Genomic DNA, 23,564 nt, shown 5'->3' on the forward strand with positions numbered 1-23,564 from the left:
AATAGGAAAGGATGCAGAAGAGATAATAGTGAAGAGAAAGAGAAAAAGTGGACAAGACAGGTCAGATGGCACTGTTCAAGAGTCAAGGGCTGCAAATCCCAGAAGGCTGGAAACAGCAGTGATGATGATGGCAGTTGGCCTTGTATCCCTGCCCAAACTCCAGGAGAGCATATACTTTGTCCTATGTGCCACTATGCTGCAGCACCTAGCAGAGTGCTTGGCACATAGTAAGCCTTCAATAGCATTTGTTGAGTGGATGGATGGATGGATGGATGGATGAACCAAGGTAACAGTACAGGACTGCTAAGAGTGGGTGCTAGATCTGACTCTGAAAAGGCCCCTTGTGTGATCTTGTCTGATATCTGACTCTCCATGTCCTTATCTCTAATATTAGCAGTTAAACTGGATGTCTGCTTTTCTAGGACATTCTAGGATTTAGTGACTATGTACACTGGCCCAGACAGGGGAGAAATGCCTCTGAGCCTTCCACGAAGCCAAATATTGCATTCAAGCCAGCTCATTTTAGAAAAAACTCATAGGCACTTTTGTTTTGTCTTAACACTGTTGTTTTATACTTAACTGGAAGATACTTAAAATCACCGTCTTATCTATCCTCTTTCCAGTCGAGCAAACAAAGTTTAAGTAGATTCAGTAACACTGAGTGGGATCTGGGTTCCTATTAGAATTATGTCTGTTACTCAAAATTGTTAGAATGAATAACATATTGTCATTTTATTTGATGTTTTATTTAACTGGGAAATTCCTGTAGGTGCACTGTTCTGCCCTCCATCCACTAGTGCTAAATTGACACTGTTTCTGTGTTCAATCAGAAATCTTTACCACAGAATAAAAGAAGGAAATCCCGCACAAGGAATTAGGTAATGGACCCTCCCAGTCTCCTTCCCCTGTTTTGAGGAAGTCAGAGGGAAAAGGAGACTCATGTGACCTGGAGATAATTGACAGTTGATCTGGTGTCAGTATATGTAATGTTTCAAGCTCTACCCTTGCTGGTGCTTTAAAAAAAATCATTGCTTTTCCATTGGTCCAAATTTGTACACTGCTCTTTCTCTATGAGTTGTGTTGCCAGAAACAAGTTTTGCACTAGTTGAAATGAACACAACCTTGATAACTCATGAACAGAGGAAGTAAATGGGAAATGCTCTAAAAGCTAATTGAGTGCACTGGGCCTTTTGCAGGCAAAACCAGCAATCTGTGAGCAAAATGAATACAGGTTTCAATCATCTGCAGCAGAGTAAACTACCTAGGGGAAGGAAAGTTGGGAAGGAGGGAGGTAACAAGGAAAATTGTAATAGAAGCAGCAACAACTTCATCTTCTACATACATTACAATTTTAAATTTCAAAACTTGATTTCATGCCAATTTACCCTCCCCCATGGAAAAGCATAAATATATATTGAGATTTTGTTGGAATATGCTTTCACTACCTGTGCTAGTAATGGTGTATGTCTGGTCTTTGCTTTTGTGTGTGTGTGTGCAGCAAAAGAGCCCTTCTGAAAGTACACTCTGAAATGTCTGCACACATTTTGGACTTCTGTGCAATGTTCAAATCAAAATGGACTCCCTGTAGCATATTTTTCGACATCCCCTCCCCAACACCCAGCATGCCCAGTTTGAAAACTATAAGAATCAAGTGTCATTATAGGGACAAAGAGAATATTTGATATTAAGATCTGCCTTGAAAATCTGGCCTATCCTGTTTCCATGACTACATCCTAAAATAATTTTTGGGGGGGGGAGTGTCAAGTATGTTATTTCCTGTAACGTTTTTCTCATTCATTTCACAGATGAGGAAATTACCCAACGCCACATACACCCAGTAGCAGGGATTTGAATTCAGCCCCCAAATGGCTTCAGAACAATGTTTGGAATCCTTATAATGCACCAAGAAAGGACCTAACATGGAAATGAGGAATGACTTAGGGTGGTTCTTATATGGAATTTGGTACAGGGGCAACCTATTTGCACGTAGCTGATTATCTTCACTTTCAGCTGGATCACTATCCCTCACCTCCAGTAATTGTGGCTTCCAGACCGAGGGGTGAGGATAGAGCCAGCTGCCTTATCACACCCATAATTACTCTGACATTACCAGTTTCCACAGATAGTCATTGACTGCAAGGGTACAGTCAAAATGTTAGCTCACAAAGGATTAAACTAACAAAGTGAATCATTGTTTATCACAGTGCCCTTGTTTCTGTATTGCTCCTGTTGGGTTGTATGTTGCATAAGTGTGGGAGCTCCATTTTATCATGTCTAACTTTATACAGCAAATACTTGGCTCAGTGTCTGATGCATGGGAGGTATTTCAAAATAAATAATGAACGGATAAACAGAGAGAAAGTGCACAATTGTAAGGGTGAGTGGGTGGTATGCAGCTTGGTAGGAGACGAGCAGAGTGCAATGGAGACCCCACAGGGGGAATAAAAATTGATGAGTACACCTTGAGTTTGACATATCATGAACCACCCACAAGGAAATGTTTGGAAAGTGATTTCCCTTTCACGCATGAGATTCAGGGAAGAGATGTGGGATGCAGGAGGAGAGATTCCACCATAAGGATGGTAGGGAGTGTTAGTGGTAAAAAGAGACTATCACTCCGGAGGGATGATAACACGAGGGTTTGCTAAGAGAGGACTCTGCAACAAGACTAGAAGGCAATGCTCACATGATTTTCAAACATTCCCTTCCCCCTCTACCATGGATGTATAGTGTCTAGATGAGTATAGCCCAACAGAAATATAATTCTAAGCCACATTAAAATGATATAAATCATTTTAAATTTTCTCATCGCCACATCTTAAAAGATAACTTTATTACCACATATATATTCAAAATATTATAATTTCTACATGTAATCAATAGGAAAGTTGTTAATATGATATTTTACACTCCTTTTTTCATACCATGCCTCAAAATCCAATATTATACACATACAGCCATCTTAATTCGACTGGTCACACTTCAAGTGCTCAATGGCCAGCCTGTGGCTCATGGCTACCATATTGGGCAGTGACGATGTAAAACATGTATAGGCCAGTTATTGAGATATATCAAATATGCAATAAAAAACAAATACTGCTTATTCTTATGTAATAATCTATGTAATAGGGGAAAGGAGAGGAAATTGAATATCTCAATATGCCAACATTTTACATACATCATCTCATGTCTCCCCAAACAACCCATGGAGGTAAATGTCATTACTGCAGATGGAATAGAGCCTCAAAGAGGGTGAAATTTACCCAGACCACACAGCAGTATTTCTATATCCAGGGTATGAAACCACATTGATGTGCTACCAAATCCTTGCTCTATTAAAACCTTTATACTGTCATTGAGAGAAAGAAAATCATAAGCAACCTAATCAGAGATGATTTGAACTCGGCATCAGTTAAAATATTTTTATTCTCATTTATATTTATATGAGATCATTGAAGCCTGAACATGCAAGAATCTGAGCCAAGCCCCCTACAACATCATTTCAGATCCATGATTCTTTGAAATACTGATTAAAGCAGGATTCCTAGGACCGTTTTTTTCCCGAGAGCTAATTAAAGTTTTAGAGTTGAATTTTCTTTATTTGTAAAATAAGAATACTAACTGCCCTTCCTACTTTCAGGATTTTTTAAATGAGGACCCCCACCCAAAATAAAGGATGGAAAAACATTTCATTTTACCGGTTTTTGTGAATTTTCATGATCAGGAGTTGCATTAGCCTGAATTTGTGTTCCTGGATCCCATGATTATTTGATTGTAGGCTTTGAAAGGCTCTGTCCAATGAGCGATTCTGTGACCCAGCAGTCAGGGAACAAGTTCCAGAAGCTCAGATATCTTACTTTGACTTTGGAGATGCATGCAGAAAACTCTGAGAGCAAAGGACATCCCAGGAGAGAAATCTTGCAGCTAATGAACCCTCTCTTCTCCTCAGGGCCTGTCAACATGCTGGTGGAATCACCGACACTTCCAACATCATGTAAAAACAAACATCTACCCCAAAGACCCAGATATTAATACAGGCCCACTTTTCGTGAATGGATATTTGAAGCCTGCCCAGGTATGTTTAGAGCTGCTGCAAACATGAGAAATGTTCCCGGAAGTGGTTCCTGGAAATGTCTATGGTCTTGTCCTGGAAAGATCGAACTGAGGGTTCCCACTTCAAGCATGTTCTCAGAACACGTCTCCTTCTCTTATGTCCGGTATAGAGATGTGAAGTAACTGATTCTGGGGTTGTATGAATAGAAGAAGATGTGAAGCATGGGACTCTGTGACTTGAAAGGACATGTCGCCAACCTCCAACAGCAGGAAATATGATAACCTGTATCACTCTGCTTGAGCAATCCTGGTGATAGACAGATCCCTGCCCAGTGGCCCTCACTACTTGTAAGGCAACAAAAGTTAATGTTAGGTAGTGAAACCACATGACTGAGGTTGGCAATGACTTTCCAAAGTTGGACGAGGATGAGACATTCGCTCAGAAAAAAACATATCAGTACATCCAATAAGCACTAAATCACAAATATCTGAATAACTAGCTATCTCAACTAAGTCTAGCTCACTGAGGAAAGGCTGTGCTGGTATTTTTAGTTCATGTTCATTTTGTTCATTTAAACATGAACCACAGCCCAAATGTTTTCTAAGACACTTAGAGATCTCACCTCTCATTTGGACTTGTTAAACAATAGAAAAGGGAGGGTAAAGTCAACTCCAGAATTTTTCAGTTATTGATTTTATTTAGCCTCAACTTAAAATCATCATGTAAGGACTATTACCAATTTTTTTTAAGGAGAAAGTGTTACTTCAACAAAGGAGGTATGAGGATAATCACAGAAAGATCTTCCCCCTCTAGGGAAATGGTAGATCCCGAGATTCTGGTGCTTAGGAAGAGGCTGCTATTTCCTAAAACAACTTAGGAGTTTTATTAAAAGTAAGAATAGCTCTGTCAGTTGCTGCCTGTGCTTTGTGCTACATAAACCAAAAGTTGTGCAACTTTTTGAAAATAAGCTTTCCCAGCTTTGGAAGACCCAATTTTCTTCTCCACTGAATTAGGAAACAATCCCTTGACTAGATTTTTAAAAGTCTCTGAGGGTGCCTGGGTGGCTCAGTTGGTTAAGCGTCTGACTTCCTCTCAGGTCATGATTTCATGGTTCCTGAGTTTGAACCCCCACATCAGGCTCACTGCTGTCAGCAGGGACCCTGCTTTGGATCCTCTTTCCTATTCTCTCTCTGCCCCTCCACTGCTTGTTCTGTCTCTCTCAAAATAAATAATCTTAAAAAAATCTCTGGCTGCCATCACAAATCAGTTGCTTTTGACAATGGCTCCACAAACAAATTGGACTTGCCTGATGTTTGTGGACTCCTACGCTCATCAACAAAAGTGTGATACTTTGATTTCTCTAATCATCCCCACAGAGTAAGAAGGGTTTGTCTTACTGAATTTTATGAAGCAGGCTGCCCCTCCCCAGAAGTACCTCCTTAAGGCTATGTTCAGTATACATGCTGCCTCTTCACAAATGGTGGAGGTCACCTCTCCAAGTTTTACAGTTGCTCGTCAACATCTCCCTAGACCCTAGGGCTCCATTTAATACAGTTGCAGAGCTACTACTGTCCGAGACATTGCTTGAAATTATTTAAACTCTAAAATTCAGTTGTTTTACATAAAAAATGGTTCTGATGAGCCCTGAACTTTTTCTTCATTCTCATTTTACTGTCATATTTCTACCATTTTCTTCAAACATTCTACTTTCCAGGTTCTGTGCTCATGTTCTGAAAGACTTAGAGTCCTCCTTTGGAGTGATACTCAAAATCAGTCCTCTGTTTAGGTGTGCCAGCTCCCAGGAATTTCCACCTGCTCTTTTCCCCATGTTTCCCACTACTTAAATGTCTGCAGGTTTGAGAGTAACTGGAAATGGTTCTTATTAGATCATCATTATGCTATTTATTTTTACCTATCATAGTAAGAGAAGAAAAGGTCAACCCTGCCATCCAAATACAAAAAGATATCTATATGTAGGAGGGAAGGTATCAGCAGAATGGGAGACAGCAGAAATCAAACACTTCCCATAGTATTGTGACCAAGTGAACATACCATAAAACTATAGAGCAGATGTAAATTTCGATTCATTCATTCATTCTTTCAACTGAACATTAATTGTATGTTTACTAGGTACTGGAAGTTTAACCATTACCTCTATGCCTCCCCTCAGGGTGTTTGCTGTCCTTGTGCACTAAGCATACAATAAATTAACTAACTAAGGAGACTCCTCTAGAAAGTGAATCGAATTACCAGCATTAAGATTTAGTAATATCATTGCACCTTATAAATAGTCCATCACAGTGTGAGATCCACAGTGAGAACACAAAGGAGAGAAGATGGGACAGATAAGAGGGGCCATGCCTATATCTTCTACACATGACTATTTGACAAATATCTGTTGAATGAATGAATGGAGATGGAGACTGAGCTTCAGGCAGACTTCTAAACACCATAGTGAAGAGAAGCTAGGAAAACCTATCAGAAATATTCCCTTTTGATCACCACTCCACTCCATAGAAGGACAAAAAAATTTCAAAATGGCTACCATAGGAATTTTTAAAAAATCACAATCCCCGTAGTCAAATGCAAGAATTACCCACATTTAATTAAAGAAAAAAGATGCTGCAATATTTTCTCTTATTCCAGTTCTTGTTCTTCTAGTGCCTCAACTGTGACAGCCCACAAATTCTGACCATATGGCTCTTTCCATAGAGATTTTAAACACACACACACACACACACACACACACACACACACACACACAGCAATGTTCTTGAGTATTAACGACCACAAGCATTGTCTCTTATTTTAGTTTTATGCTCTCTCCTTTCAGAATGGCAAGAAGAAAATCAGTTACATCAACTATGAAAAGCAGCACCTGTGTTTCTACATGGGTGAGTCCTTGGAGCCACTTTCCTTATCATACCGTGTCCTTGAAGCAAGCTGTTGTCAAGCCAGACGGCACAACAGCAATGCTTTCACAGAGAGACCAGGCCATGTTTTATTGTGACTTGGAAAAGTAGCATGTCTTATTTCAGACTTCCTGGGGGCAAAAGTCTGAAAAGGAAAGCAAAAAAAGCAAATAGGTATTTAAAAATTTTTTTTAATATTTATTTATTTTTGATAGAGAAAGAGTAAGACAGAGTGTGAGTAGAGTGGGGCAGAGAGAGAGATGGAGACACAGAATCTGAAGCAGGCTTGAGACTGAGCTGTCAGCACAGAGCCTGATGCAGGGCCTGAACTCACAAACCATGAGATCATGACTTGAGCCCAAGTCGGAAGCTTCACTGACTGCACCACCCAGGCATCCTGCAAATAGGTACTTCTAATGTGCATCTAATGAGATAGTTCAAGAGGGATGAAGTCAGGATGCCAATCTAAGCCTTGCATCTGAGACTATCATAGGAAAACTAAACACCTGTCAAGAAGAAAAGAATAATGGTATTTTGATAGGGAGGAAAAATAGGAAAAGAATGCCAAAGCACTGACATTATGAAGCCAGAGAATATAGAAGCTCAGGAATAAAAGGCACCTGAGAGCTACTGTGTGAGAGGAAGCGGGTTGCTCCCATGGTCTACATACAGCTGCAGAATGTGTGTGTGTGTGTGTGTGTGTGTGTGTGTGTGTGTGTGTAAGGTAGTAATTAAAACTACCCAAACAACAAAATGTATTGATATCCTAATACAAACAGTCTAAATTATCATGATAAGTTTTTTTACAGAAAGCCAGTATTTGAACAATCAACTGTAAAGATATTTTAAAACACAAAGGAAACCTTCCATCATTCAAAGTATATTTTGTAACATAAAGGGTTTTTAATTTCTAAACTGGTATCATGTGTATCAAAAAGCTTTCAGGGTTCCTGGCTGGCTCAGTTGGCAGACCATGTGTCTCTTGATCTCGGGGTGGTGAGTTCGAGCCCCATGTTGGGTACAGAGATTATAAATAAATAAACCTAAAATTAAAAAGCTTTCAAGAGGAGCAATAATAACTGTTAAGACATGTGTTCAGTTTCTCAGTGGAAAGTACAGGGCATTTCTAACCAATCTTTGAGGTTCAGTAATCCTGCAAATGTTTAAATGTCCACTTCATAAACACAAGTCACATGGAGCACCTGGTTGGCTCAGTTGATTAAGTACCCAACTCTTGATTTGGGCTTAGGTCGTAATCCCAGGGTCATGAGATTGAGCCCCAAGTTGAGCTCTGTGCTGAGTGTGCGACTGCTTAAGAGTCTCTCTCCTTCTTTCTCTGCCCCTCCTCTACTCAGGTGCTCTCTAAAAATCAACAACAACAAAACCACAAGTCACTGGAAATCTTTTATGATATTTTCACCCAGTTTAAGTGAAAATCATATGTATGTACAAATATATATATAATATATATGCATGTTCAGGCTTGAAAGAAATATATATAAACCTGAATATGTGTTCTGGCTTGAAAGAAAATAGGGAAGCTAAATAATTCTGACTATGATAAAATATCATAAGCAAAAATACTTTGCTCTTAACCAAAATCAAACCCATACCAACTCACAAAGAAAGTTTTTGTGGAACCCCAAGCTATGCTCGTCCTAAACATGCTTACGCATTTGAGAAATGAGACAAAATTAGGGCAGGCCCCAAACATTTCCTTTAGATCAGTGGTTCTCAACCAAAAAAATACTGTCCTACTGGGACATAGACAAAAATGTCAGGTTATTGCCCCCCGTACAGACGCTGGGAGATAGGGTCCTATCCTGATTTTACTACATTCAAAGGAATGACTCTCAGGTCTTTGATAAAGGCATTTATGGGTTGTAGAAGATCAATCACGAAGAGTCAGAGAAAGTATTTTACAATTGTAAGTTTTCTAACAGAAATAGTCTAAGCCTGAGGCCTGCAGTCAGCTTTGGCTAGAACAAACAGTAAATTCAGTTGACAATGTTGAACTTTCTCAGGCAGAACTGTAAGGGGGCTGGGGTCATCCCAGAGGCATGGCCTTGAACTGTTAAAAACTATGCTCATGTTTGTTGAAGTATCTCAGTGTGGAGGTTGGACCAAATCATTCATGCTAAGAGTTTGTAGAGTTTGAGAGTCAGAAACCCAGTATTGAGACCTAGTGGAGAAAGAGGGCTCGACTAAAGTCAGGACTCCAACACACTGCTTTGTGCTCTAGACAGCCCCTCTGGTCCTGGAGAAGCAGGTAAATAACCATCCGGTCAGAAAGTGAGTACAGGTTCTGTGTTTCTGCCACCTTGACATATTGTGACAGGGCCCATTCCTAAAATTGTGATGATGATGGATTCCATGGACCTTGAGAAAGCTTGAAATTTTGCAGCAGAAGCTCTTCTGGGTTGCTCCATCAAGAATGATTCAAATCTTCAAAGCTTCCTCTTTCTTAGTCTCTTTGAGAGAGCTTGACCCAAAACCTGGTTCAGCCTCAGAGACTCAAAGAACTCCATGGAGTCCAGAAAGTGGTTGTGGATCTCCACTTTGCATCCCTTCTCAGGGGCAACATTCCAGGAGTAGCATGTTAAGGAGATAGATTTCTGCTTACTTACGTCATCTTTTAGTCACCATCTTTTCTTTGTGTTCTTTTTCAGTTGGGCTCTTTCTCCTAATGCCTGTGTATGCCAACCTGATGTCCATGGAAATGATGTACCTCCAAAAGTATTGGGGGGTGAGTAACTTGACTCATCCTCTGAAGCTAGATCAGGTAGAAAAAGGGGTGGAAAATGCCTGGCTCCTTCTAGATGCAGCTTCCTTGAGCAATAAGGCATAAGATTTAGCCAGTATGAGAAGGGGCCCTAACCTGGGGAAGGGGAAATGAAATTGTGTCCAGGGCATTTAACTGTCAATTACTTTTCTCTGCAGGAGTTTGCCTGGGTCAGCAGCTTTTATATCCACTATTTTATCATGTTTGGCCCTTTTTATGGAATCTTCGGAACCATATTGCTCATATTTTTGGTCAAGTAAGAAAGCAAGAATATTCTTTTATTCCCATAACCTATATGATTCTCCTACATTCCTTATCTGAGATATTTGTGATTAGCAGAAGATTGGAACACCATGCCCAAGCTCCGTAGCTGAGACATTTCCATAAAAACTTTTTTTTAAGTTGAAATAGTTGAATAAGAAGAGTCGTTTTTTTTTTTTTTTTGTTTTTTTTTTTTTTTTTTATGGTATACACTCTGCTTTTTTATTTTTTTTTATTTTTTTTTTTATTTTTTTTTTTTTTTAATATATGAAATTTACTGTCAAATTGGTTTCCATACAACACCCAGTGCTCATCCCAAAAGGTGCCCTCCTCAATACCCATCACCCACCCTGCCCTCCCTCCCACCCCCCATCAACCCTCAGTTTGTTCTCAGTTTTTAACAGTCTCTTATGCTTTGGCTCTCTCCCACTCTAACCTCTTTTTTTTTTTTTTCCTTCCCCTCCCCCATGGGTTTCTGTTACGTTTCTCAGGATCCACATAAGAGTGAAACCATATGGTATCTGTCTTTCTCTGTATGGCTTATTTCACTTAGCATCACACTCTCCAGTTCCATCCATGTTGCTACAAAAGGCCATATTTCATTTTTTCTCATTGCCACGTAGTATTCCATTGTGTATATAAACCACCATTTCTTTATCCATTCATCAGTTGATGGACATTTAGGCTCTTTCCATAATTTGGCTATTGTTGAGAGTGCTGCTATAAACATTGGGGTACAGGTGCCCCTATGCATCAGTACTCCTGTATCCCTTGGATAAATTCCTAGCAGTGCTATTGCTGGGTCATAGGGTAGGTCTATTTTTAATTTTCTGAGGAACCTCCACACTGCTTTCCAGAGCGGCTGCACCAATTTGCATTCCCACCAACAGTGCAAGAGGGTTCCTGTTTCTCCACATCCTCTCCAGCATCTATAGTCTCCTGATTTCTTCATTTTGGCCACTCTGACTGGCGTGAGGTGGTATCTGAGTGTGGTTTTGATTTGTATTTCCCTGATAAGGAGCGACGTTGAACATCTTTTCATGTGCCTGTTGGCCATCCGGATGTCTTCTTTAGAGAAGTGTCTATTCATGTTTTCTGCCCATTTCTTCACTGGGTTATTTGTTTTTCGGGTGTGGAGTTTGATGAGCTCTTTATAGATTTTGGATACTAGCCCTTTGTCCGATGTGTCATTTGCAAATATCTTTTCCCATTCCGTTGGTTGCCTTTTCGTTTTGTTGGTTGTTTCCTTTGCTGTGCAGAAGCTTTTTATCTTCATAAGGTCCCAGTAATTCACTTTTGCTTTTAATTCCCTTGCCTTTGGGGATGTGCCGAGTAAGAGATTGCTACGGCTGAGGTCAGAGAGGTCTTTTCCTGCTTTCTCCTCTAAGGTTTTGATGGTTTCCTGTCTCACATTCAGGTCCTTTATCCATTTTGAGTTTATTTTTGTGAATGGTGTGAGAAAGTGGTCTAGTTTCAACCTTCTGCATGTTGCTGTCCAGTTCTCCCAGCACCATTTGTTAAAGAGACTGTCTTTTTTCCATTGGATGTTCTTTCCTGCTTTGTCAAAGATGAGTTGGCCATACGTTTGTGGGTCTAGTTCTGGGGTTTCTATTCTATTCCATTGGTCTATGTGTCTGTTTTTATGCCAATACCATGCTGTCTTGATGATGACAGCTTTGTAGTAGAGGCTAAAGTCTGGGATTGTGATGCCTCCTGCTTTGGTCTTCTTCTTCAAAATTACTTTGGCTATTCGGGGCCTTTTGTGGTTCCATATGAATTTTAGGATTGCTTGTTCTAGTTTCGAGAAGAATGCTGGTGCAATTTTGATTGGGATTGCATTGAATGTGTAGATAGCTTTGGGTAGTATTGACATTTTGACAATATTTATTCTTCCAATCCATGAGCAGGGAATGTCTTTCCATTTCTTTATATCTTCTTCAATTACCTGCATAAGCTTTCTATAGTTTTCAGCATACAGATCTTTTACATCTTTGGTTAGATTTATTCCTAGGTATTTTATGCTTCTTGGTGCTATTGTGAATGGGATCAGTTTCTTCATTTGTCTTTCTGTTGCTTCATTGTTAGTGTATAAGAATGCAACTGATTTCTGCACATTGATTTTGTATCCTGCAACTTTGCTGAATTCATGTATCAGTTCTAGCAGACTTTTGGTGGAGTCTATCGGATTTTCCATGTATAATATCATGTCATCTGCAAAAAGCGAAAGCTTGACTTCATCTTTGCCAATTTTGATGCCTTTGATTTCCTTTTGTTGTCTGATTGCTGATGCTAGAACTTCCAGCACTATGTTAAACAAGAGCGGTGACAGTGGGCATCCCTGTCGTGTTCCTGATCTCAGGGAAAAAGCTCTCAGTTTTTCCCCGTTGAGGATGATGTTAGCTGTGGGCTTTTCATAAATGGCCTTTATGATCTTTAAGTATGTTCCTTCTATCCCGACTTTCTCAAGGGTTTTTATTAAGAAAGGGTGCTGGATTTTGTCAAAGGCCTTTTCTGCATCGATTGACAGGATCATATGGTTCTTCTCTTTTTTTTTGTTAATGTGATGTATCACGTTGATCGATTTGCGAATGTTGAACCAGCCCTGCATCCCAGGAATGAATCCCACTTGATCATGGTGAATAATTCTTTTTATATGCTGTTGAATTCGATTAGCTAGTATCTTATTAAGAATTTTTGCATCCATATTCATCAGGGATATTGGCCTGTAGTTCTCTTTTTTTACTGGGTCTCTGTCTGGTTTAGGAATCAAAGTAATACTGGCTTCATAGAATGAGTCTGGAAGTTTTCCTTCCCTTTCTATTTCTTGGAATAGCTTGAGAAGGATAGGTATTATCTCTGCTTTAAATGTCTGGTAGAACTCCCCTGGGAAGCCATCTGGTCCTGGACTCTTATTTGTTGGGAGATTTTTGATAACCGATTCAATTTCTTCGCTGGTTATGGGTCTGTTCAAGCTTTCTATTTCCTCCTGATTGAGTTTTGGAAGAGTGTGGGTGTTTAGAAATTTGTCCATTTCTTCCAGGTTGTCCAATTTGCTGGCATATAATTTTTCATAGTATTCCCTGATAATTGTTTGTATCTCTGAGGGATTGGTTGTAATCATTGCATTTTCATTCATGATTTTATCTATTTGGGTCATCTCCCTTTTCTTTTTGAGAAGCCTGGCTAGAGGTTTGTCAATTTTGTTTATTTTTTCAAAAAACCAACTCTTGGTTTCGTTGATCTGCTCGACAGTTTTTTTAGATTCTATATTGTTTATTTCTGCTCTGATCTTTATTATTTCTCTTCTTCTGCTGGGTTTAGGCTGCCTTTGCTGTTCTGCTTCTATTTCCTTTAGGTGTGCTGTTAGATTTTGTATTTGGGATTTTTCTTGTTTCTTGAGATAGGCCTGGATTGCAATGTATTTTCCTCTCAGGACTGCCTTCGCTGCATCCCAGAGCGTTTGGATTGTTGTATTTTCATTTTCGTTTGTTTCCATATATGTTTTAATTTCTTCTCTAATTGCCTGGTTGACCCACTCATTCGTTAGTAGGGTGTTCTTTAACCTCCATGCTTTTGGAGGTTTTCCAGACTTTTTCCTGTGGTTGATTTCAAGCTTCATAGCATTGTGGTCTGAAAGTATGCATGGTATAATTTCAATTCTTGTAAACTTATGAAGGGCTGTTTTGTGACCCAGTATATGATCTATCTTGGAGAATGTTCCATGTGCACTCGAGAAGAAAGTATATTCTGTTGCTTTGGGATGCAGAGTTCTAAATATATCTGTCAAGTCCATCTGATCCAATGTATCATTCAGGGCCCTTGTTTCTTTATTGACTGTGTGTCTAGATGATCTATCCATTTCTGTAAGTGGGGTGTTAAAGTCCCCTGCAATGACCACATTCTTATCAATGAGGTTGCTTATGTTTATGAGTAATTGTTTTATATATCTGGGGGCTCGGGTATTTGGCGCATAGACATTTATAATAGTTAGCTCTTCCTGGTGGATAGACCCTGTGATTATTATATAATGCCCTTCTTCATCTCTTGTTACAGCCTTTAATTTAAAGTCTAGTTTGTCTGATATAAGTATGGCTACTCCAGCTTTCTTTTGGCTTCCAGGAGCATGATAAATAGTTCTCCATCCCCTCACTCTCAATCTAAAGGTGTCCTCAGATCTAAAATGAGTCTCTTGTAGACAGCAAATAGATGGGTCTTGTTTTTTTATCCATTCTGATACCCTATGTCTTTTAGTTGGCGCATTTAATCCATTTACATTCAGTGTTATTATAGAAAGATATGGGTTTAGAGTCATTGTGATGTCTGTATGTTTTATGCTTGTAGTGATGTCTCTGGTACTTTGTCTCACAGGATCCCCCTTAGGATCTCTTGTAGGGCTGGTTTCGTGGTGACAAATTCCTTCAGTTTTTGTTTGTTTGGGAAGACCTTTATCTCTCCTTCTATTCTAAATGACAGACTTGCTGGATAAAGGATTCTCGGCTGCATATTTTTTCTGTTTAGCACACTGTAGATATCGTGCCAAGCCTTTCTGGCCTGCCAAGTTTCAAAGGAGAGATCAGTCACGAGTCTTATAGGTCTCCCTTTATATGTGAGGGCACGTTTATCCCTTGCTGCTTTCAGAATTTTCTCTTTATCCTTGTATTTTGCCAGTTTCACTATGATATGTCGTGCAGAAGATCGATTCAAGTTACGTCTGAAGGGAGTTCTCTGTGCCTCTTGGATTTCAATGCCTTTTTCCTTCCCCAGTTCAGGGAAGTTCTCAGCTATAATTTGTTCAAGTACCCCTTCAGCACCCTTCCCTCTCTCTTCCTCCTCTGGGATACCAATTATGCGTATATTATTTTTTTTTAGTGTATCACTTAGTTCTCTAATTTTCCCCTCATACTCCTGGATTTTTTTATCTCTCTTTCTTTCAGCTTCCTCTTTCTCCATAACTTTATCTTCTAGTTCACCTATTCTCTCCTCTGCCTCTTCAAGCCGAGCCATCGTGGATTCCATTTTGTTTTGCAATTCGTTTAAAGCGTTTTTCAACTCCTCGTGACTGTTCCTTAGTCCCTCGATCTTTGTGGCAAGAGATTCTCTGCTGTCCTGTATACTGTTTTCAAGCCCAGCGATTAATTTTATGACTATTATTCTAAATTCACTTTCTGTTATATTATTTAAATCCTTTTTGATCAGTTCATTAGCTGTTGTTATTTCCTGGAGATTCTTCTGAGGGGAATTCTTCCGTTTGGTCATTTTGGAGAGTCCCTGGCGTGGTGAGGACCTGCAGTGCACTTCCCCTGTGCTGTGGTGTATAACTGGAGTTAGTGGGCGGGGCCGCAGTCCGACCCGATGTCTGCCCCCAGCCCACTGCTGGGGCCACAGTCAGACTGGTGTGTGCCTTCTCTTCCCCTCTCCTAGGGGCGGGATTCACTGTGGGGTGGCGTGTCCCGTCTGGGCTACTTGCACACTGCCAGGCTTGTGTTGCTGGGGATCTGGCGTATTAGCTGGGGTGGGTAGGCAAGGTGCACGGGGGGTGGAGGGGCAGGCTTAGCTCGCTTCTCCTTAGGTGATCCACTTCAGGAGGAGCCCTGTGGCAGCGGGAGGGAGTCAGATCCGCTGCCGGAGGTTTGGCTCCGCAGAAGCACAGAGTTGGGTGTTTGCGCGGAGCGAGCAAGTTCCCTGGCAGGAACTGGTTCCCTTTGGGATTTTGGCTGGGGGATGGGCGGGGGAGATGGCGCTGGCGCCTTTGTTCCCCGCCAAGCTGAGCTCTGCCGTCCGGGGGCTCAGCAGCTCTCCCTCCTTTTGTCCTCCAGCCTTCCCGCTTTCCGAGCAGAGCTGTTAACTTCTGACCTCCCAGACGCTAAGTCGCGCTTGCTGTCGGAACACAGTCTGTCCGGCCCCTCCGCTTTTGCCAGCCAGACTCAGGGGCTCTGCTTGGCCGGCGAGCCGCCCCTCCGACCCGGCTCCCTCCTGCCAGTCCGTGGAGCGCGCACCGCCTCGCCGCCCTTCCTACCCTCTTCCGTGGGCCTCTCGTCTGCGCTTGACTCCGGAGACTCCCTTCTGCTAATCCTCTGGCGGTTTTCTGGGTTCTTTAGGCAGGTGTAGGTGGAATCTAAATGATCGGCAGGACGCGCTGTGAGCCCCGCGTCCTCCTACGCCGCCATCTTCCGGACCAATGAGAAGAGTCGTTTGAAAAAAGAGTTTGCCCAATCTTGTCCTTTTCTTCCTACATACTTAATTCTCAATTGAAGAATTCCATCTGATCCCCAAGTTCTTTAGAATTGTAATCCAGTTGGACACCATAACCTCGCCAAGAAAAATGGAAGGACAGTCTTTATGACTAGAGATTTCCCCAAAACTAAAATGGCTTCAGACTAAACAGCTCTCTTCAACTTCCCAATTTATTCCTCTCCCATTCTTTCACATTATTATCCTAACTCTTACATAATAATGCCATTGACAACTACTAGGCATCACAACTTTGATAAAGGATTTACCTGCATTATATTATTTGATGTAATCCTTGCACCTCCCTGTAATGTAGATAGCATCATCTTCATTTTTCTGCTAAGGGATCGAAACCTCAGAGAGTTAGTTAGGTCATTTGTCAAACTTACAGAGCAAGTAGGGGCCAGTCGCAGTGCCACACCAGAACTTGAGCCAAGTTCTACCTGATGGCAAAGCCGAGGCTGTCGATCACTTTGCATATGCCCTAGGTATCCTTTGATCCTTGCACCAATGCTACAGAAAACTTTGGGGTCACTGCACTCATACATCAGGCTGCAAGGCTGGTTTTGTGCCCAAAACCCAGGGTGTCATCTCTACACATAAAGGGCCTCCAAAGAGGAAAACAAGTGTCCTCCATTTTATTGGAACCTTTGATTCCCTTCCATTTCCTCCATTGCTCAGCCAGATCTTCCAGCAGTTATGCCAGCCCAGTGTTGGGAACTGAAACACCCCAAGAAGTCATCACTTTCTCCTTTTATTCTCTGAAAGGTTTCTCGAAAGTCCCTGGGTAGCATATGTTACCCAGATGAGCCATGTACCTATGAGAATAAGCAAAGAGGAGAACCGGGACTGGCTCAGTACTCAGGTAATGGTGGAGTTCCTGGGAAAAGGTCCTTCCGATTATACTGATTTAGAGTCTAGTTACCTCAGGTGATAATAATTTATGCTTATGAAATGCTTGCTAAGAGGCAGGCACTGCCCACTGCTTTGCGAGTGCTATGATTACTACCACTTTACAGATGGTAAAAGTAAGGCATGAAGAAGTTGAGTACCTTGTATGATATTGCCCAGCTAATAAGTGGTAGAAAGCAGGTTTTAAACCTGGGCAGTCTGATTTCAGAGCCTTTGCTCTAAACTAAGGGTCAGTAAACTACGGTCCAAGGGCCAAATGGAGCTCGTTGCCTGCTTTTGTAAATCAAATTTTATTGGAACACAGCCATGCTTGTACATTTACATATTATATATGACTGCTTTCATGCTATAAAAGAAAAACAGAGTAACTATGACAGAGAAGTAAAATATTTACTGTCTTGCACTTTATAGAAAACATTTGCTGACCTGTCTCCCACCCAACCCAGTCTTTCAAGTGAATCTGAGCTCTTAGAATCACAAAATGAATTTTACACCTAGATGGTCCCTGGAAGTCACTTCACGTCATTTTATAGGTAGAAAGACCCAGAGAGGAGACATGGCATGCTCTTTGAGCATGCAGTTAATGATTAACAGAGTTATGATCAGTATAGAATCCCTTTGACTCCTAAGCCTTCCAGTGGTTGGGCCATGATTATACCACTTCCTTCTCCAAGCTCATTCCCAAATTTAGTGGACCTTGCATTAAAGCAGAGTATTGGTTCTAAAACTTTTTGGTCACGGACCACCTTACACTCTGCAAAGTTATACTCGTACAAGTTTTTGAGGACTCAATGAGCTTTTTTTTTTTTTTAATGTGGGTTATAGCCATTGATATTTACTATATTTGAAACTAAAACTGAGAATTTTTAAAAGTTTATTTATTAATTAACTTTAAAACAACAAGAATAAAGCCAGTACATTTTAAACATCAAACTGATGATGCCATTCTAGGTTTAGAGTCCTCTGGAAAAAAAAAAAAATCTACTGCACAAGCATCAGAAATTGGAAATGAAAAATGCAAATGCTGTATTAGAGGTATTCTGGGAATAGTTTTGACTTTGCAGATCTCCTGAAAGGTTCTTAGAGAACCCTGGGGTGCTCTGAAGTACACTCTGAGAAACGCTGACAGAACAACCACAAAAATGACATTCAAAATAGCGACAACCCCAACCTTAGAAAGGCAGAGAGTAAAATGGCAATCATAAAGATTCTTAATCTTGGAAGCCTAGAGAAGCCTATGAACTCCTTCTCAGGATAATGGTTTTAAATGTGTAAATAAAATACATTAGATTTCAAAGGAAACTACTTCTACTGAAATGCATTTCTATTCTCAGAACCCATGGTCGAACAATTAACTGCCTTACTTCTCACTTAGAAGTCCTTCAAATGTACTGTATGGAAATGGTATTCTAATCTCTACAGTCTCTACCCAAATCCTACAATCCCACTTCCCATTTGCCAGTCATCATTCGTGACACCTTAGCTTTCTGTATCCAAGGGCTGATGGTGACTTAGCCCCTCAAATCCCACATACTTCTTCATATCTATTGCATTGCATAAACTTCTTAGCAATATGTCTTATCATCTTTTTATTTATTTTTTGAAAAAAAATTTTTAACGCTTTATTTTTTGAGAGACAGAGAGAGACAGAGTATGAGCAGGGGAGGGGCAGAGAGGAGGCAAAGAATCTGAAGCAGGCTCCAGGCCCCGAGCTGTCATCAAGAGCCCAATGCAGGGCTTGAATTCACGAACACGAGATCATGACCTGAGCTGAAGTTAGACGCTCAACCGACTGAACCACCCAGGGGCCCCTCTTATCACTTTTTTTAAATTATAAAGCTATAATTAAAAGCCTATATAAATCATAAGCTCCTTGAGACCTGACACTGTGCTTTTTTTTTTTTTTTAACGTTTATTTATTTTTTGAGACAGAGAGAGAAACAGTGTGGGTTGGGGGGAGGGACAAAGAGTGAATACCAAGCAGGCTTCTCACTGTCAGTGCAGAGCTTGACCAGGGGTTTAAACTCATGAACCGCGAGATCATGACCTGAGCTGAAATCAAGAGTTGCACACTTAATGCGCTGAGCCACCAGGGGCCCCACTGTGTATCTTTCTTATCCTTCAAAGTTTCTTACAGAAAATAGATACTTGTTGACTAATTGACTTAAAGAGAATAAATAAAGGTTTAATTTGTTTAATCTGACACATGGGCTTATTTACATCTAATGTAAGCTTTTTCTTTGCAGGTCTTGGCCACCTGTAATGTTGAACAGTCCTTTTTCAATGACTGGTTCACTGGGCATCTGAACTTCCAGATTGAGCACCAGTGAGTGATAGAAACAGTCCATGATAAAAGGCAAAGGCTGTCACTTATAACAGTCCCCCACCCTCCATACAGTCCAGAACAGAGCCCTAGACTAGGGATTTCAGAGGGAAAAAATGAATCAGAATTCTCTAAATTCTATTAACTTCAAAGGTAAGAAAGTGAAGAAAGAAAAGCAGAAGGCGTAATAATTGAGTAAATGGAGGGAAATCTTGGAAAAATAACAATGACTCAGTTCGTAGATTCCCAAGGACTTAGGAATTGGTGGTTGTTGTCTTTGCATGTGGTTTGTTGGCAAAACCCAAGAAAAATCATGATACTTGTGTAACAAAGTTATGTTGAAATTAATTTTTATTTTTAATATCAACCTGTATCTATATCTTTAGAGCCAAGGTTACAAAACAATCAACTGAAATCCAGTTTCTGTTGCAATTTCCAAATGATATTTGAAATACTTTACCAATAGGTAGTTAGATGCACATGTACCAAAGGAGAAAACGATAGTACTTTGAAAGTCAATCTCGGCAGAATATTCAAGGAAGAGACTTTCCTATTCATCTTTCCTCTTCATCTAAGCTGTATCTGTGATAGAGAAGGAAAAAGTTCTTATACCTATTCATGGGATTTTCTCATCCTTTCTCTCATGGTATTCCTTTAAAATCTCGGCAAAGCAAGAAAGCTTATTATTCATATGTTATCAAAGTAAAGTTTAAAACCTAAAAAGTTCACCTGGCTGGTAATTAAAAGCCTTGAATAAAACCCATCTCTCCTCCCTTCTTATTCCTATCTTAGAACTTTCCCCCATATACCTTGACTAAAACTTACTGAATACTCACTTATTTATTGTACAGGAGTTAGAGGTATCCACAGAGAGAGACAGAGACAGAATTGGTGGGGGGGTATTTCCAGCTCACTAGGCAATTAATTGTTAAGTAATCTCTACACTCAATGTGGGGCTTGAACTTACAACCCTGAAATCAAGAGTTCCATGCTCCACTGACTGAGTCAGCTAGGCACCCCTCCAGCTCTCTAGATAATTCAGAATGGTAGAAAATCTTATACTTTCATATGACCTGGTCAAATTAATATATTTGATAGAGGTAATTCTCTTAGGTCTTCCCAAACATTAGCCACCCACAGGGCTTACAGAGGGTTGAGAGATAAGATTGGAGTGTTCTGGCAACAGTTTTTGAGCTTTCTGGAACAGAAGTATTGTACAACGTCAAGGTCTGCATTGCAAATAGAGTTTTATCCAATAATAGGGGAATAAAAACTCCTTCAAGTCGCTCCTTTTATCTAAGTTTTGTATCTCCTGTACCTGTTTCCCTAGTCTGTTTCCCACAATGCCACGCCATAATTATCACAAGGTGGCACCCTTGGTGAGGTCGCTGTGTGCCAAGCATGGATTGCAGTACGTGAACAAGCCCCTGTTGAAAGCATTTGGAGATATCACCAGGTAATTACAGAGTCTCTCAGCTCATAGCTCTCATTTCCCCCTCACTGCTTGTCTCCACACTATTCACTGGCTTGTGAATCACTTACCCATAAGCTATTTATTAAGGGACATCTGTATGCCCAGCATGGACATGAGACCCTTCAGGGAACATCAACAATGCAATGTTAAAAAATAATTCTTACCATTTACCTACTGCCTTGTGGGCACTTCTTAGTGAAAATGCCTTGCTACCCTACTACTAAGTATCAAGCTTCTTAAAACCAGGGCCGCATGTTATTTGACTCTGTATCCCCTACAGAATCTTGACCTGCTTTAGAATTTATGTGCTGGGAGGGACTCTCAAATCATGGTCCAGAGTTGCAAACTACAGTCACTGCCTACAGGGTCCAGGGACATAACTGTATGGATCAGGGAGGGGTGACTGACCAAGAGCAGAGAAACCCACCAGAACTGAAAGTCAGTACTCATCTTGGTGCATTCAAAGCTCCACAGAGAACATTAACAGCCTATGATCAGACTTTAGTAAGTTTCCCTGTCTTTTGGAATTAGGAAAAAAATTGCCAGTGTCTTGAATGAAGCCAACTAGGCCAGTCCTGGCCTGATCTGACCCTTAGATGGTGCTCCAGTTACATACTCTTCACCATGCCCATCTTACTTTTCTGCCCTCCAGAGATCTGGCCCTTCTTCAGTTGCTACAGAACTCCCTGTCCCTTGCCATCTCCTGTCCTTTGTCCCCTTATCTTCTGCCTAGAATGTTCTTCCAGTCCATGGCCTCCCCTCATAAAACCTTGTCGATTTCCATCCCTTCTCCAAGGCTCATAAATGCCTTTTCCTCATCTTGGTCTTTCCTCAACCCCAGGACTCAACCTGTCACCTGCTTTTGCAGGTGCTCTAGCACAAGCCTCTCTTCACTTGTGAGCTTTATCACAATCATGAACAAATAACATCGTGGGTAATAAATTATTTAATACATGTCTCCCAAGCTAGATGAGGAACTCCACATAGGTGGGACTTATGTTGCTCCTATTCACTGCTGTATTCCCAGAGCCTAGAAAAACACCTTTCACATTGTAAAATATGATGAGTGTGTAACAGGATGGGTTGGTATAGAGGTATATGCTTTATCTTACAGAGATTCAGAGAAGCTTTTTTTTAATGCTAGGGAAAAGGACTGTTGATAGTCTGGGGTACAAAAAAGAATAAAATGAAAGAAAAACTAAACCCCCTCCCTAAAGGAAATGTGAAATCATCTGCTAACATGCAATGCAGTGTATTTGTTTCCCTCCACTGGGCAACAGAAAAGACATCTTTCAGCCATAACTGAAAATGACAACATTTCCCTGAGCCAAGTAAAGGAGTGCATGGTCCATGGCGCATCTCCATTTACATTAAAGTCTCATCTACTGATAATTTTGTTTACCTCTCCCACAGGGCCTTGAAGAAATCTGCAACCCTCTGGATGGATGCTTACTATGAAACATGAAGCAGAGCATCAACCTTGACACACATGTAGCTGTGTCTCTGAAGGGGGTTAATGAATGTGCAAGAGCTCTTTCCTGCTTACCTGCTGGTGCCATGGGCATACCTGCGGTGCCAGGAGTGTGAATCCCAAGGGCACATGATAACCCCCTCCCTGAAGGTTTTCTCTGCAATTGCAAAGCAATGGAAACACAAGATGGTTAGGGTACCAAAAGGGAAATGGGAGCCAATTTTCTTTATTTCTTCTATAGAATCTTGAACTTAGTCCTACTAATAGACCTAATCAGATCATCTCCATCACTGGGGCATATGCAAGGGAACCAGGCAAAAGTCTTACTGAGAAACTGGGTATAAGAAGAAGTGGGACAAAAGAGAGACCTCTGATGGACACTTGGGAAAACAGCACGGTTGCCCTTAGAAGAGAATGGTGTATTTAAGAAATTTCTGTTGACCATACAAATTTTTGCTTATTCCTTACTTAAATGTGTGAGCCTCTTTTTTCTCTAAAAATTAAACATAATTAACATTAAAGTCTCCTTAAATGTTTCAATCTTCACTTTGGATTTTTCTTATTGTAATGGCATATGTGTAATTATGGTGTGTATGTATTTTTCTTCCAACTTATAAAATCTCTTAAGGAGCTCCCTACATCCAGGCCCAATGCCCACTGACACAGGAGTTAAGCTTCCATATTTTAACATTACTGGCCTTCTGCTAAAGCGTAAACTGGTCCTGAGTATAAGACTGATTTGCCTAATTCCTACCCACAAGAGCGGAAATACTGTGCCTTGCTATTGAGTAACTCTGACGAAGGAAAGAGATTTGTTTTCTGTAATGTAGACCCCAGGCTGTGTCAAGGCATTTTCCAAGCTTAGCACCGAGTTACGCATTTCTTAAGATAAGAGAGTTTCAATGCTAGAAGGATGAGTGGACACTCTCAAGACCATACTGATGTCTGGCTTTAGTGCTTTTGCTCATCTGTTCATGGTGTCATGTTGGAGCTCACCCTAGCTGTGAGGAGGGAAAGCAAACAGTATAAACTTCCATCTGCAGCTCCAGGCAAGTCAGCATTAGGGATTTATCTGTTGTCTGAAATGCTACCAGGAAGCATTTCATTCCCTCACTCCAAACCCTGCAAAATACTCTTTTTCTTT

At 40.7% G+C, this 23,564-nt stretch overlaps 1 protein-coding gene across 1 annotated transcript in view; it reads left to right on the forward strand.

The window, feature by feature from the left end:
- LOC132660700 (fatty acid desaturase 2-like protein FADS2B) overlaps positions 1-22,895 on the forward strand; it is a 35,880-nt gene extending 12,985 nt beyond the window's left edge. Inside the window, exons 5-12 of the mRNA XM_078434067.2 lie at positions 3,950-4,075; positions 6,888-6,948; positions 9,636-9,712; positions 9,907-10,004; positions 17,009-17,105; positions 19,399-19,478; positions 20,806-20,931; positions 22,363-22,895. Coding sequence (XP_078290193.2) covers positions 3,950-4,075; positions 6,888-6,948; positions 9,636-9,712; positions 9,907-10,004; positions 17,009-17,105; positions 19,399-19,478; positions 20,806-20,931; positions 22,363-22,414 — 717 coding nt within the window. The 3' untranslated portion in view covers positions 22,415-22,895. The remainder of the gene's footprint in view (positions 1-3,949; positions 4,076-6,887; positions 6,949-9,635; positions 9,713-9,906; positions 10,005-17,008; positions 17,106-19,398; positions 19,479-20,805; positions 20,932-22,362) is intronic.
- The last annotated feature ends 669 nt before the right edge of the window (positions 22,896-23,564 follow it).

The sequence above is a fragment of the Panthera onca genome, chromosome D1 (genome assembly GCF_046562875.1).
Source record: "Panthera onca isolate mPanOnc1 chromosome D1, mPanOnc1 haplotype 2, whole genome shotgun sequence".
In the NCBI taxonomy this organism is placed as follows: Eukaryota; Metazoa; Chordata; class Mammalia; order Carnivora; family Felidae; genus Panthera; species Panthera onca.